Here is a 14,883-nt window from a genome sequence, read left to right as displayed (position 1 = left end):
TTTTACCGTTTCCCAATGAATTTTTCCTAGATTTGACATGAATCTACAGACGGTTCCCACTGCATGACTAAGATTTGGTCTCGTGTAAACCATGGCGTACATTAAGCTTCCTACAGCTGAAGCATATGACATTTTTTTCATTTCCTTTTTCTATTCCTCTGACTTTGGAGTCTAAGTCTTTGACAACTTGTAATGACCGGCTAATGGTGTGCTAACTGCCTTAGCATCACTCATGTTGAACCTTATGAGAGTTCGCATGATGTTCTCTGCCTGAGACAACTGCAAGGTTCCTTTCTTCTTGTCACTAGTGATTTTCATCCCAAGCATCTACTTTGTTGGACCTAAGTCTTTCATTTCAAATTCATTGGACAACTGCCTTTTCAATTTTCTGATCTCGTCCACGTTTGATCCTGCAATTAGCATATCATCAACATAAATCAAAAGAATTATGTAACTTGATTTATATCTCTTGAAATAGTAACAATGATCAGCGTTGCATTTGTGGCAGTCATTCTTTTGCATGAATGACTTACTCGAAAAATGAGCAGTTTGGAAGCTATCCCAAGTATAGGAGTTACGTCGTATAATATTCAGCCCAAAGGCTAGATTGTCTTCTCAGGGAATGCATTTAACTCCAAATTTTGCATTCTTCCAATCAAAAATAAAAAGGTATTGAACTCAGTCTAGATTCGGGATTTTCAAGATTGTGGAGACTTATTTTGACAAATTAATTGAACACGTAAATTAAAACCATAAACCTAACTTGCACTGAACTAAAGAGCAAAAACAAAAACTCTACGTTAACAATTGAACAAGAATTGAAACACACGTAATTCAAACATTCAATAATGAAATTACACAAGCACATGTACGATAAAAATACTAACTTTAATGAAACCGGCCCTAACTAAATCGAACTTCAATAAACAGATTTAAATCTAGAAAAAACAACTAATTTAATTTCTAAAACAAAAATAATTTTTTTATTTTTTTATTTTATTTTATTTTATTTTATTTATTTATTGTTTTTAGAATCAAACTGGACTTACAGATTAAATGACGCGAATTAAATCCACCACTAAAATTACTTGAGAAAATAAATAAACAATCAAACTGCAATAATAATGAAACAATTTAAATAGTAATCCAAATTCAAGTTTTCAATCAACTTCAATACTAAAATAATAATAATAATAATAAAGCTTAACAGTAAAAGAGAAAAAAAAAAAAAAACAAAGAACAGAGTAATAAAGAGAAACCATAACTCAATCTGAAATTAAAATCACACTTCAACTAAAATAATAAAGAGAAACCATGAATATTACTTAAAAGTAAAATAACAGAGAGAGAGAGAGAGAGAGAGAGAAAGAGAGAGAGAGAAGAAGGAGGCCATGGTAGGACTGCCATGGAGTGGCTTCGGGGAAGCCATGCAGGGACTAGCAGGTGGCTGCCGGAGTTGCAGTAGGGGAGGAACTCGGCGGAGCTGCAGACAACAGCTATGGAGGTTGGTGGTTCGGGTGTTGCTCGCGGGCTGGATCTGCTCAGCTGAAGCCTTGGGTTTGTGGGAACTGCTGTAATGGCCAAGGCTATAGTCTTTGCTAGTGATTCACGAAGTGGGGCTGCAATGGCCTGATGGCTCTCGATTGGTCAGTCCAGTTGGACTTGTGGCCGAGAAGCAAGAGAGCTGTGGAGCCTGGTGGGAGTTGCAGAGGAAGGAGGATGCGACAGAGGAGACTCACAAAAAACTGGTGGAGAAAAGATAACACGGGAGGAAGGAGACAATAACAGGAGAAAAGGAAAAGGGAAGGAGAAGTAGGGGAGAAGAAGAAAAGAGGGAGCAAGGGAAGAAGGGAAAGGAGAAGAGAGAGTAGAGGATACGGCTGGGGCAGCGCCCAACTGGGAAAAAAAGAAGAGGAAAAAATATTTAAAGATACAGGGAGATGGCTTGCCCTAGACCCATTTAGAGGACCCCACTCGGCCATGCAGGTCACATAAAAGAAAAGTAATATATATATATATATATATATATATATATATATATATATATATATATATTTTTTTCCTTCATTTTTGTTCTCCACGTTCACAACCAAATTTGACCTTTCTAGACCCCGTTTTGCTCAAAACTCAAAACATGGAAGTTGTAGATAATCTTTTCCTTTTTCTTCAAAAATTTGAATCATCTCGATCAGAGTTTGGACGGAAACGTTATACATGATTTACAAAATGGTGCCGGTTTTGACTCCCGGGAGTTTTCTTGCGATAAAAATTACCAAAAATTCATAAATTGTTCAATAAAACACATAAATCATAAATAAGGCACTTTTTAAAAATATTGGACATAATTAGACATTTAATTAAAAATAGAAGCCATAATGTCCGGATTAAGATGCCTAATTACAGTTTTAGCGCGTAATCACATCCCCAACTAACGTTTGTCTCTAGCAAATAATGTGAATGAATTTCAGGATAGTGAGCACAACTATGAATTCTAGTAAACATGAAATTAATGCACATGCGACACAACCATACCGTTTCACATATAAGAATATAACTGAATTTCACACTAACTCGTTCATATTCAAAACACACAATTTCGAAGCACGTCACTCATGCAAGTTTCATCTTTTATGTGTCATTTAAGAACATTATACTCACATGAAATTAACCGGCGACACAATTCAGAGTTAATACAGTCATATAAGTTCGGGTATAAACAAGTAAACTCTCAAGGAGTGTGTGATGTGTGTGACTTAATACATCTAGGATACTAGTGGACACCTACAAAACGGTCGATTCGACTCAGCCTAACGAGTATACCTTCAAGAACACTCGAAAAAAATGGGTTCGCTCATCATATGTGAGGAGGAGTGTCACGATCAAACATTCTACATATTAAAAGGAACAAACACTAAGTATATGGAGTGGACTAGTCTGGAAAGGTTCTAGCCTATCTATGAAGTGTCAGGTCATTCATCCTAACATCTTCTCACCTACTCGTCATATCCAACCGAGACCACCCTAGATCAACTTATTCAAAAACTTGTCGTGAATACATCTGAGACATTAAACGGTTGAAGAATCTTCATATGTGGAAAATATGTGTTGTGTCCTTGACTTTTTGTGATATTTTTGTGGAGCAGGAATTAGCAATACGTTTCATGCGCATGTTTATTTCTTATTCTTTCTTCTGCTCATTCTTCATTTTCTATCTTAATCAGTTAGGACAACCTTTACACTTCTTTTGTTATCTTCATACCATCAATGGGAATTGAGCTCGAATAGTGGTCCATAACTAAGTCTATCTCTAGGGATGGTTCAGCCTTCACATCTTGAGTAGGTTACAAAACTTAGGTTTTTATCTCCCCACTAGGTGTCACCTCTAGGCTAACAAATCAAAGACAGAGATTAGTGTACAAGTAATCATCTAGAAAAAAAGAGAATTGAGTTCCATGAACTCTAATTTGATGTTAATGCTCAAAAGGATGATAAATAGTTCAAGGATATCTCACAAAGTGTTATAGTCGCCACGAGTGTTCTCTCAATGCTCACAAAAAAATCCTAAGTGTAATAAATCACATGAATGTGTTTATTCAGCCTCGTGAGGTGTCGAATAAATACAAGAAATTATATAGCCAGATTAACACGAGTGTACTACCAATCAATTCTTCATGGAGTGTGTATTCTTAAGTTATAAAGAGAAACTACACAGGATTGACTCAAGTGTGTATTCTTAAGTTATACACAAGCATGTGAAGGGTATACGTCAGTGTTAAGCATGACATAATGCAATGTAATTCCTCAGTGCTCTTTCTTTCTTTCTCTCTCTTTCTTTTTGAATTTTTAAAAAATTTTTTTTTGATAATATAAAACCCAGTATGTACATGTGCACAGTGTCACATGCGAATCCTCACCCCCCAACTAAAGTGGAACATCGTCCTCAATGTGAAAGCATGGGGGAAACAGAAAAACTGTGCACGGGAAAGGTAAGGTGTACCTGAGTAGCAAAATAATGGAAAACACGAACTGAACTATAGGAAAAGGTACCTAAAAATTAATTAAAAATAAAATAAGGTAAAGTAAAATGAAAAAAAGGGAAAGAAAAACATCACAATTGTCTGGCGGAGGTTCAGGACAAATTTCTTCTGATGGGTGCAAGTCTATAAATTGCCTTAGCGGATCTCCAAATTTGAGTCACCACCATAGATCAGTCTTCGTACCTGCACGAAAATCAGCCTCAAATGAATTAATATTTGTCAAAATACCAAACAATATATGTGCAGAACGACCGTCTTGTGTTGATAGGAAAGGGTATTTATTCAACATCGTGTTTAGGAAATTTGCTTCTTTACGAACTAGTGTTTGAGAGAAAGTTATTGGAATAGTTACCTTTAGTTCCTCAGAAGCATTAACATTACAAGTTTTACCTGGTTCCTTGAAAATGAGACTCTCACCAGTCTTCTCACCCTCTTTATTAGGTGTACATATCATCTCACCACTGTAAAGGTCTGCCTCTACATTGGGCTCCTTTACATCTGATTCAGTCGAGAGTGATGGTTCCACGGTTTCTGAGCTCTGAGTATGAGGTACCATAGGTTGGTACTCCTTATTGGTATCAACTTCCTCATTAACTAACTGCTCCGCTTCTGGACCCGTTTTGTCTGATTTTTCTTTAAATTCATCTACTTCAACCATAACTTCAGGTGCTAGGATAACTGGTTGTTTGGCGATGACATCTCAAGATGGAGAACTTCTTTCTCGCTTCTCGGAGTAATGGTGGTCTCTGCTATCTCAAAGAGAACATCGTGCATTTATTGTTGTCGCTACTGGTACTCTTAAGGACTAGGCTGAGGTTTCGCAAGCAATTCTTCTTTTTCTAAGATGTCCAACTACGTGCTTATAGCATTAATGGTATCCCGCAATTCATTATGATGATTGAATTGAGTTTGCATGAACTACTGGAGCATGTTCGCCATCTGAGCCATACTATCGTCAAGAAATTCTGACAGCGTATAGCTCTAAGGGATCTGTTGTAGCTGGTATTGAGGGAGAGGATTATATGAATAGTATGTTAGCTCATATGCCTCTCTACTACTAATTGTGCTGATAGGGTGTACAGTCATAGGTGCTTGATCATATCGTGTATTCCACTGTGGTACATATTCAGCTAGGTGATCAAAGAACGATAGTACCTGATCTAAATCCTTGTTGAAAAGTTCTCCATTGCACATGGTCTGGAAAAAATACTTGCAAGCAGGGGTAAGAGCAGTATACAAACAATCAACTAACCTCCATGAGTCAAACCCGTGATGTGGGCAAGTACTTAGAAGATCCTTAAATCGCTCCTAGTAAACCCGAAATGTCTTGTCACTGTGACGCCCCGACCCGCCAAGTGGGGCCCGAGTGCCAGGTGTTTCAATCACCTGTATCTGATACCATAATTAACATACACGCAGCGGCACATGAATAAATAACCTCAAATAAATACCAGAGTTCTATATAACAACCAAAAATTAACACTATAACATCCAAATATCTGTATCCACAACCAGCATTTAAAACGTAATTCTGTACAAATATATCTATACATATATTAGTATCTCACAATACCCCAAAAAGAAACTATCACAAACAGTCCCAGCCTAGGCATTCAAACCCAGTCTCCAGAAGAACCTGAAAAATTGTTAATCCACTAGGGTGAGACACTTCTCAGTAAGGGTGGAATAAATTATAACAGTGTGTGACAAATGAGTTTTAATATTTATAACTCAAAATAAACTGCTTCTTATATAACATCAATAATAACTGAGAAAATGTACCATTAATAACATTCCCGACATCCAATATCACACACACATTCAATATGCACAAGTATATAATTTTTATGCAAGCGAAAGTCCCCAAGGATAGGGAAGATTACCCGCCCATACAAGTAGCTTCCCTCTACTATGGTACTAAAAACTACTTACCAGAGCACTCACCTTACTCAGTAAGCCCTTAGGTGAAGTATTATCTTGCCGCTAGTCCACAGATAATTATTATTTTAAAGGCGAAGGTTTCCGAGGATCGGGATGTCTACCCGCCCATACAAGTAGCATCCCTTTGCACTGATACCAAAAAACTACCTAACAGAGCACTCGCCTTTCTCAGCAAGCTCCCGGTGGTATGTTTACCTCGCCGCATGCACACACATGCATTCACAATATGCTATACCATTATTTTTATGCTATAATTAAATTCACATGCACACAACACATCCACACAGGAATCATGCATCTTATACTTCATCTTCCAATGTCCTCAGTACGTGGCCCACACAGAGCAACTGCGTACATGTCAGTACGTGGCCCACACAGGCACCTACGTACTTCTTATCTACACATGGCCCACACAGGTACCACTAACCGCACAGGGTACATAACATGGCCCACACAGGCGCCATTATCCACACAGGATATAACGTGGCCCACACAGGCACCACTACCCACACAGGGTATATAACATGGCCCACACAGGCGCCATTATTCACCAGTATCCAATCCCCATGACCTACCCGTCATACATCAGTAGAACAAGCTCCTCGACCTGCCAATGTCCTATCCCATATAAATAACGATATGACGAGCTCCTTGACCTGCCAATGTCACATCATCATTTATATATAGGCAATATAACAACCTCCTCATGCCAACGTTATATTGAGATGCATACGAATAACCACACAGTTAGTTCACACAAACGCATTAAATCATTCCCACACAGGAATCAAACATAACAACTCATTCATCTTACCATAATCATTTCAAACACCCCCACATGCAAACCCAAATACCACAGTAATTCATATCCAATTTATTAGGAAAATTACTCCCATGTCACACGAATTTAATATCATAAACAATTATCCCAAATATAACCGTAAACCAAATAATCATTTTTTTTTCCAGTAATCAAACTATTCTGAAAATCATATAAATAAATAATAAATTTCGTATGCTCGTAAATAATTGGTTCACTTTAATAAAATACTGATATAATTTTATTCCCCCTTACCTGATTCCCTGAATTACGCTTGCAGGGCTCCCAAACTTATACCCGCGACGCTCACCCGAACCCTGATTCAATCAAATCAACCCCAATAAAATATTATTTTAACATTTCCTAATTTATAATAATTAAATGATAATTAATTTCTAAATAACACATTTATCCTAATTTTGGACTATTTCTACAATAACCCCACAAGAATTTCACTCCGCTAGACTTGTAGAGAATCATCCCTAAATTCTCGTGGTGGTGTCCGATCGCCCATTTGGCTTAAAATTTAGGAAAAATTGAGATAAGAATGAGAATTTAGCTTACCCCACGAGATATTCCCACGTTACTCTTACGACAAATCCACTTCGGTAGATATGTCGGTGGCGAAGAATGGAGTTCGGTGATATCTTTGGATTTCCAATTGAGCGAAAATCGACCGTAAAATCATAGAAGAAAGAGGAGTGGAGGGTGAGAGAATATATTTAATTTTTTTTCTTTCTCTTTCTTTCTTTCCTTTCTTATCTGTTCTGTGCGCGTGAATTTTTTTTTTTTCCCCTCTTTCCTTTTGTTTTGTTCCAGCGAAAACTTACACACTAAGTTTTCGTTTTTTTTTCCTTTTCTTTTTTCTTTTTTTTTTTCTTCTTTCCTTTATCCTTTCTTTCTCCTTTTTCCATTATTTAATATATATATATATATATATAAATATATATATATATATATATATATAAAAGTATGTATGTAAGTATATATATATAAAAGTATATATAAGTAAGTATATATAAGTATATATATATATATATATATATCCAAAATCCTTAAATTTATTAATTTAATTAATTTTCTTAATAATAATTAATTAATAATAATAATAATAAATTTTTTTTAATTAATAATTTTTTTATTTTATTTTTTTATTTTTTTATTTTTTGGGTCGTTACAGTCACCCTACTGTACAAAATGAATAATTTGTTCCTGCAAAAATTGAGTTTTCTGTAAGGAACAAAATGTATTCAAAAATTCGTGCTCCATATCAATCATATTAGTGATAGCGTGAGGTCTCAAGGAATGAAACCACATCTATGCCCTATCCTACAAAGAAGTAATAAAGAATTGCAGTCTAGTAGATTCATCAGTTCTAGCATGAGAGAAAAATATGTTGCAGGTTAACTCAAACTCTGCTAAGTGCTGATAGGGGCACTCAGACTCCGTCCCGTAGAACTCGGGTAGCAATGACGTCTTCCTATGCTGCATCATGAAATTAAGCTCTTCATTAGGCAAAACAGTGGAAGAGGATGCAGTGGCATATTCAAGCTGCAAAAAATCTATTATGGTGCGCGGTGCAGGTGTATCCATTTGTATTTATTTTTTTTCCCAACTCAAACTTTTTTTCTTTTTTTTTTTCTTGTTTTTTATTTTTATTTTTTATAAAACTAATTAAAATGATGGGAAAACACTAATTTGAGACTAAGACCGACATTCCCTGGTAACGAGGTCAAAAACTTGACTTACTCAAAAAATGAGCAGCTCAGAAGTTATCCCAAATATATGAGTTACGTCGTGTAATATTCAACTCAAGGGCTAGATTGTCTCCTTAGGGAATGCGTTTAATTCCAAATTTCGCGTTCTTCCAATCGAAAATAAAAAGGTACTGAACTTAGTTTAGATTCAGGATTTTTAAGATTGTGGAGACTTATTTTGACAAATTAATTGAACACGTAAATTAAAACCATAAACCTAACTTGCACTGAATTAAAGAGCGAAAAACGGAAACTCTATGTTAACAATCGAACAAGAATTGAAACACACGTAATTCAAACACTCAATAATGAAATTACACAAGCACAGATACGATAAAAATACTAACTTTAATGAAACCGGCCCTAACTAAATTGAACTTCAATAAACAAATTTAAATCTAGAAAAAAACAACTAATATAATTTCTAAAAAAAAAATTATTTTATTTTATTTTTTTATTTTTTTATTTATTCTTTTTAGAATCAAATCGGACTTACTAATTAAAAGACGCGAATTAAATCCACCACTAAAATTACTTAGAAAATAAATAAATAATCAAAATGCAATAATAATGAAACAATTTAAATAGTAATCCAAATTCAAGTTTTAAATCAACTTCAATACTAAAATAATAATAATAATAATAATAATAATAATAATCAGCTTAATAGTAAAAGAGAAAAAAAAAATAAAGAATACAGTAATAAAGAGAAACCATAACTCAATCTGAAATTAAAATCACACTTCAACTAAAATAATAAAAAGAAACCATGAATATTACTTAAAGTAAAATAACAGAGAGAGAGAGAGAGAGAGAGAGAGAGAGAGAGAGAAGAAGAAGGAGGCCATGGCAGGACTGCCATGGAGTGGCTTCCAAGAGGCCGTGCAGGGACCAGCAAGTGGCTGTCGGAGTTGCAGCAGGGGAGGAACTCGGCAGAGCTACAGACAACAGCTAGCAGGTTGGTGATTCGAGTGTTGCTCACGGGCTAGATCTGCTCGGTTGAAGCATCGGGTTTGTGGGAACTGCTCTAACGGCCGAGGCTGTAGTCTCTGCTAGTGATTCATGAAGTGGAGCTGCAATGGCCTGATGGCTCTCAATTGGTCAGTGCAGTTGGGCTTGTGGTCGAGAAGCAAGAGAGCTGTGGAGCCCGGTGGGAGTTGCAGAGGGAGGAGGATGGGACAGAGGACACTCACAAGAAACTGGTGGAGAAAAGATAACACCGGAGGAAGGAGACAATAATAAGAGAAAAGGAAAAAGGAAGCAGAAGGGGAGAAGAAGAAGAGAGGGAGCAAGGGAAGAAGGGAAAGGAGAAGAGAGAGCAGAGGATACGGCTGGGGGTAGCGCCCAACAGGAAAAAAAAGAAAAGGAAAAAATATTTAAAGATAAAGGGAGATGGCTTGCCCTAGACCCATTTAGAGGACCCGACTCGGCCATGCATGGTCAGGTCACATCAAAGAAAATTAATTTTATTTTTTTTTCTTTTTTTTTTCCTTCATTTTTGTTCTCCGTGTTCACAGCCAAGTTTGAAAGTCAAAACACGGTAGTTTTAGATAATCCTTTCCTCTTTCTCCAAAAATTTAAATTGTTTTGATCGAAACTCGGACATAAAAGTTATGCTTGATTTACGAACTAGTGCCGGTTTTGACTCCCGAGAGTTGTCCTACGATAAAAATTACCAAAAATTCATAAATTGTTTAATAAAACACATAAATCATAAATAAGATACTTTATTAAAATATTGGATGTAATTAGACATTTAATTAAAAATAGAAGCCATAATGCCCGAATTAAGATGCCTAATTATGCAGTTTTAGCGCGTAATCAATAAAGCCGTTGAATTTCTTAGACCACTACCTTGGAGCCTGTTTCAAACCACACAGACTCTTATTCAACCTGCAAACAAGTTTTTTTTTGCCTTTCTCTGCAAAACCTTCAGGTTCGTGCATTTGTATCTCCTCCTCTAGATCACCATGGAGGAAAGCAGTTTTTACATCTAACTGCTCAAGGTGTAAATTCTCTACTATAACAATGCTCAAAACTGTCTGAAAATTTGTGTGTTTCACAACTGGTGAGAAGATTTATGAGTAGTCAATACCTTCTATTTGTTGGAAACCTTTGACCACGAGTCTTACTTTATATCTTCTTGAACCATCATGCTCTTCTTTTATGTGGTACACCCATTTGTTTTGAAGAACTTCTTTTCCCTTGGGCAACCTGGCTAGCTCCTAAGTCCTATTTTCGGTGAGTGATTTCATCTCATCCTTCATGCCAAGTTCCCACTTGCTAGCCTCATCCACCTGACATGCTTCATCAAAGCACTCTGGTTCACCTACATCAGTTAGTAACAAGTAATCCAAATATCTCCTATTTGGTACATGCGGTCGAGAATACCTCCTCAGAGTCAGAGTAGGAGTTTGTGGTGCTTCAGAGCACTCATCTGTGATAGATTCCTCTGTCTGAGGATTACCAATAGTCTATTGCGCCACGTTGCCGTTAGCAAAATCATCTAACTCCACAATATCAGGGTTATATAGTGCAGGATTACTTGTTGATGTCGTGTTTGTTGACTTCATGAGTCAAATCCGGTTTTGATAATGACAAATCACTTGATATTTAATCTGTGCATTGAGTTTGTGAACAAGAACCATATTAAGCATGCACGTAAGGATAACAAGTCATGGAAGCCTTAAAGTAAAGCACGCATATCTTGGCAAGATCCATGGAACTTAGAGACTACAAGAATCAAGATGCAAGCGGCAAAGTTTAAGAACATCTTGAGAATGGGTACTTAGAGCTCATCTATCTACATTTTCGTATGATTTAATTTGAGGGTCAACATAACTTAGAATGACTTTAGGATTCATGCATTTCATGCATATCATTAGGGGACTTTCATGAACCTTGAAATATTTTTAAAATCATGGAAAATATGTTTTATGAAAGAACCAAGAAAGAAAGCAAAAAATAGATTTTTGAACTGGAAAGTAAATATGCAAAAATTGGGGACTTCGGTTGACTAAACTTTAAGTTCGGTTGAATGAAGAATTTCCTCAGACGTCTAAAGAATAAGCTCAGTCGTTTGAAAATTTTTGGGTGAAAAACAAAAATTGGTAGAAGCACCTCAAATGACTAAACCTTGACCTCGGTCATCTGAACTCAACACTCCGATCGTCTAATCCTTGACCTCGATCGTTTGATCCTGTGTTCACGATATTTTTTCGAAGGATAAAAAGGACTTCGGTCATCTGGGCTTTTGACCCCAGTTGTCTGAACTTGCTGGAAAGATAAAAAATTTAATTTTTATTATGTAAATTCGCGAGCTATCTTTTGGTCCAATGGTTAAGATCAATTCTAAGGGTAAGACACTATAAATATTGATTATCTAAACCCTAGTACATAAGCTAAAACACAAGAAGATCAACGTAAAGTGAAGAACAAATCTTGTTGAAAAGAAAACTAAGATACTTGAGCTGATTGCTGTATGTTTGCATACGCTCTAGTTTCTACACATCATCTTTGGGCAAAATCACCTCAGAAAATCTAAAGGGATCTCTATTATACATCTTGTGCTTCAACTTGGTTTGAGGTTTGGTTATTACATTTAGTTGTGTTAGAGAATCTCATATCACCATCTATTTTGATATTTTTAGAGAAACTTGATATTAAGTTTTCGCATTCATATAACGATCGTTTTTAACAAACTCAATAGTTGAGAAAGTTTTGTATTTGACCATTGATTAAAGTTTCTTTATTCAAGTGTATTCTTAGTTTAAGACTGATATTTTTGAATACATCTAAACCATTTGAATATACATATATCCTTAGAAGTGCATAACTATCTATATACATCTTGAAGGATATTTTCTGAAAATCAAATATTAAGTTTGTTGATCTTTGGCATTATCATCTTAGAAATACACACACACATATATATATATATACATTAAGTCAATATTATCAAGATCACATTGAGTTTGAAATATTTAGAGAAATATTATTTGTTTGACAAAGTGTGTTTGGTATCTTTGCAATCTACAAAGCTATCTTTATATTCAAAGATCTAACCTAAGATCTCCAAAACATTGTTTTATACAAACATTTTTGGGAGATTTGATAAAAAAAAGATTTTTGTATTAAAGCATATCATACATAAACGATTATATCGTTTGATACATTCTGAGTTTCAGATTTTATCATATGTTAATGTATTAGGAATTTGAATTGTACTCACGAGCTTTTGTTTGGAAGCATTTTTAAGTGTTTACAGATTCTATTATATTCACGGTTCGGTGTGTGAACCGTGGTTTGAGGAGAGAGTTGTATCTCTTGTAAGCACTGGAGTAGGAGGGAGTTGTACCTCTTGTGAGTAGCGGATTGTAAGGTAAGTTCCGTCCCAATTTAAGGGGCAGAGATTTTAGTAAAATCCTTGAGTAGTTGCTCAAGGCGAGGACGTAGGCCAAATTGGCTGAACCTCGTAAAAATCACGTTTGTCTTCTCTCTTCCCTTTACTCTTTACTTTCAACACTACATTTAAATTGTTCATATTGCATGTGTAGGTTGAATAACATTGCACACACTTAATTGGGTAATAAGAACTCATTGCTAAATATTCAAGTAAGGATTAAGTGGTAAATAGATTTAAAGAATTTTAAAATACCCAATTCACCCTCGTCTTGGGATTACACCTAATTCAATAGTGTCTTTGTACATAACATTTTCATTGAAAACAACATCTCGACTTCCAATTTTTTTCTTGTTTTGATCATCCCAGATGCGATAACCAAACTCATCTTCATGATATCCAAGAAATGTGCATTTTTGAGATTTTGGATCAGGCTTGCTCCTAGGTTGATCACTTATATCTACATAAGCAACGCAACTGAAAACTTTTAAATATGAAAGTTTTGCCTCCTTTTTGCTCCATACCTCCTCCGGTAACTGGAACTACAATGGTACTGATGGACTTTAGTTAATAAGATAAGCAGTTGTGTTGATAGCTTCTGCCCAAAACTGCTTTGGTAAACCTGCTTGTAATCGCATACTTCTGGCTCTCTCAGTCAAGGTTTTGTTCATTCAATTTGCTACGCCGTTGTCTTGGGGTGTACCTGGCACAGTTCTTTCAAGTGTAACCTCATGCTCGTAGCAAAACCTTTTGAATTCTCTATCTTTATATTCACCACCATTGTCTGATCTCAGCTTTTTGATTTTTAAGCCTATTTCATTTTCCACCATGGCCTTCCATTTCCTGAAAACATCATACACTTCAGATTTATGTCTTAAGAAATAAACTCATACCTTCCTAGAATGGTCGTCAAAAAAGGTGACGAAATAGGATTTCTCGCCAATGGATGAAATAGGGCTCGGTCCCCAAACATTGGTGTGCACTAGCTCTAATTTTTCTTTCTTTGGAGTTTTGCTGAATGTCTGAAAGCTGACTCCTTTCTGTTTTTCAAGGATGCAGCTTTCACATTGGTCAATATTAGCTAACTGGAGACCTGGTATCTTTCCCTTTGAGTTCATGATTTTCAAATCTTTCTCACTCATGTGATCAAGTCTCTGGTGCCATAGGTTTGAATCTTCATTCCTTGCAACAACTGAAATTGACATGCAAGCATCTGAGATCATATAAAGAGTACGAGTTTTCTTACCAAGCAAGCATGTCATTGCGCCTTTGGAAATTTTTCACTTTTGCCACAGAAGGTTGTAGTGTAACCTTCACTTGCAAGTTGTCCAACAGATATTAAATTTTTCTTGAGATCAGGGATGTATCTTACATCAGTCAAACTCCAGGTGGTACCTGTCAAATTTATTTTTGCTTCTCCTTTTCCTACAATTTCACAAGGTTTGTCATCACCAAGATAAATATTGCCAAGATTACAGAGTACATACCTGTTAAGCATTTCTTTGTTGCCTATTGCATGAAAGGAGGCTCTAGAGTCTAATACCCAAGATTCTCCCTTCCTTTCCAAAGAGCATAACAGTGCATCTCCTTCTCCTGAAGAAGTGGCGACATTTGCTTTGGTCTTATTTTTTGACTCCTTCTGGGATCGACATTGATTTTTGTAGTGGCCAATCTTGCCACAATTCCAACACTCAATCTGCTTTTTGTTTTGAGTGTTCTTAGAATGTCCTGGAACTCTTTGTTTGGACCGTCTTCTTCTTGATCTTCCACGATTTTGATTTCTGCCCCTAGTTCGTTTCTCACCTTGTGTGACCAAGGCATGCCCTTGGAGGTTAACAATTGGCTTTCTAAGGGTGTCAGTATCCTATAGTGAAGTCATCACTTCTTTCAAATTTAAGGTTTCCTTACCAACAAGCAATGCTGTGA

The 14,883-nt window shown here is 36.1% G+C and overlaps 1 protein-coding gene across 1 annotated transcript in view; it reads right to left on the bottom strand.

The window, feature by feature from the left end:
• Nucleotides 1-14,883, bottom strand: part of LOC131168629 (uncharacterized) — a 41,077-nt gene continuing 26,194 nt past the window's right edge. The window contains exon 4 of the mRNA XM_058128220.1: nt 1-410. Within this exon, the coding sequence (XP_057984203.1) occupies nt 328-410 (83 nt within the window). The 3' untranslated portion in view covers nt 1-327. The remainder of the gene's footprint in view (nt 411-14,883) is intronic.

This window comes from Malania oleifera, chromosome 11, assembly GCF_029873635.1.
Source record: "Malania oleifera isolate guangnan ecotype guangnan chromosome 11, ASM2987363v1, whole genome shotgun sequence".
Classification (NCBI taxonomy): domain Eukaryota; kingdom Viridiplantae; phylum Streptophyta; class Magnoliopsida; order Santalales; family Ximeniaceae; genus Malania; species Malania oleifera.
The sequence above is the reverse complement of the archived record's forward strand: the minus strand, read 5'-3'. Positions and strand labels throughout refer to the sequence as shown.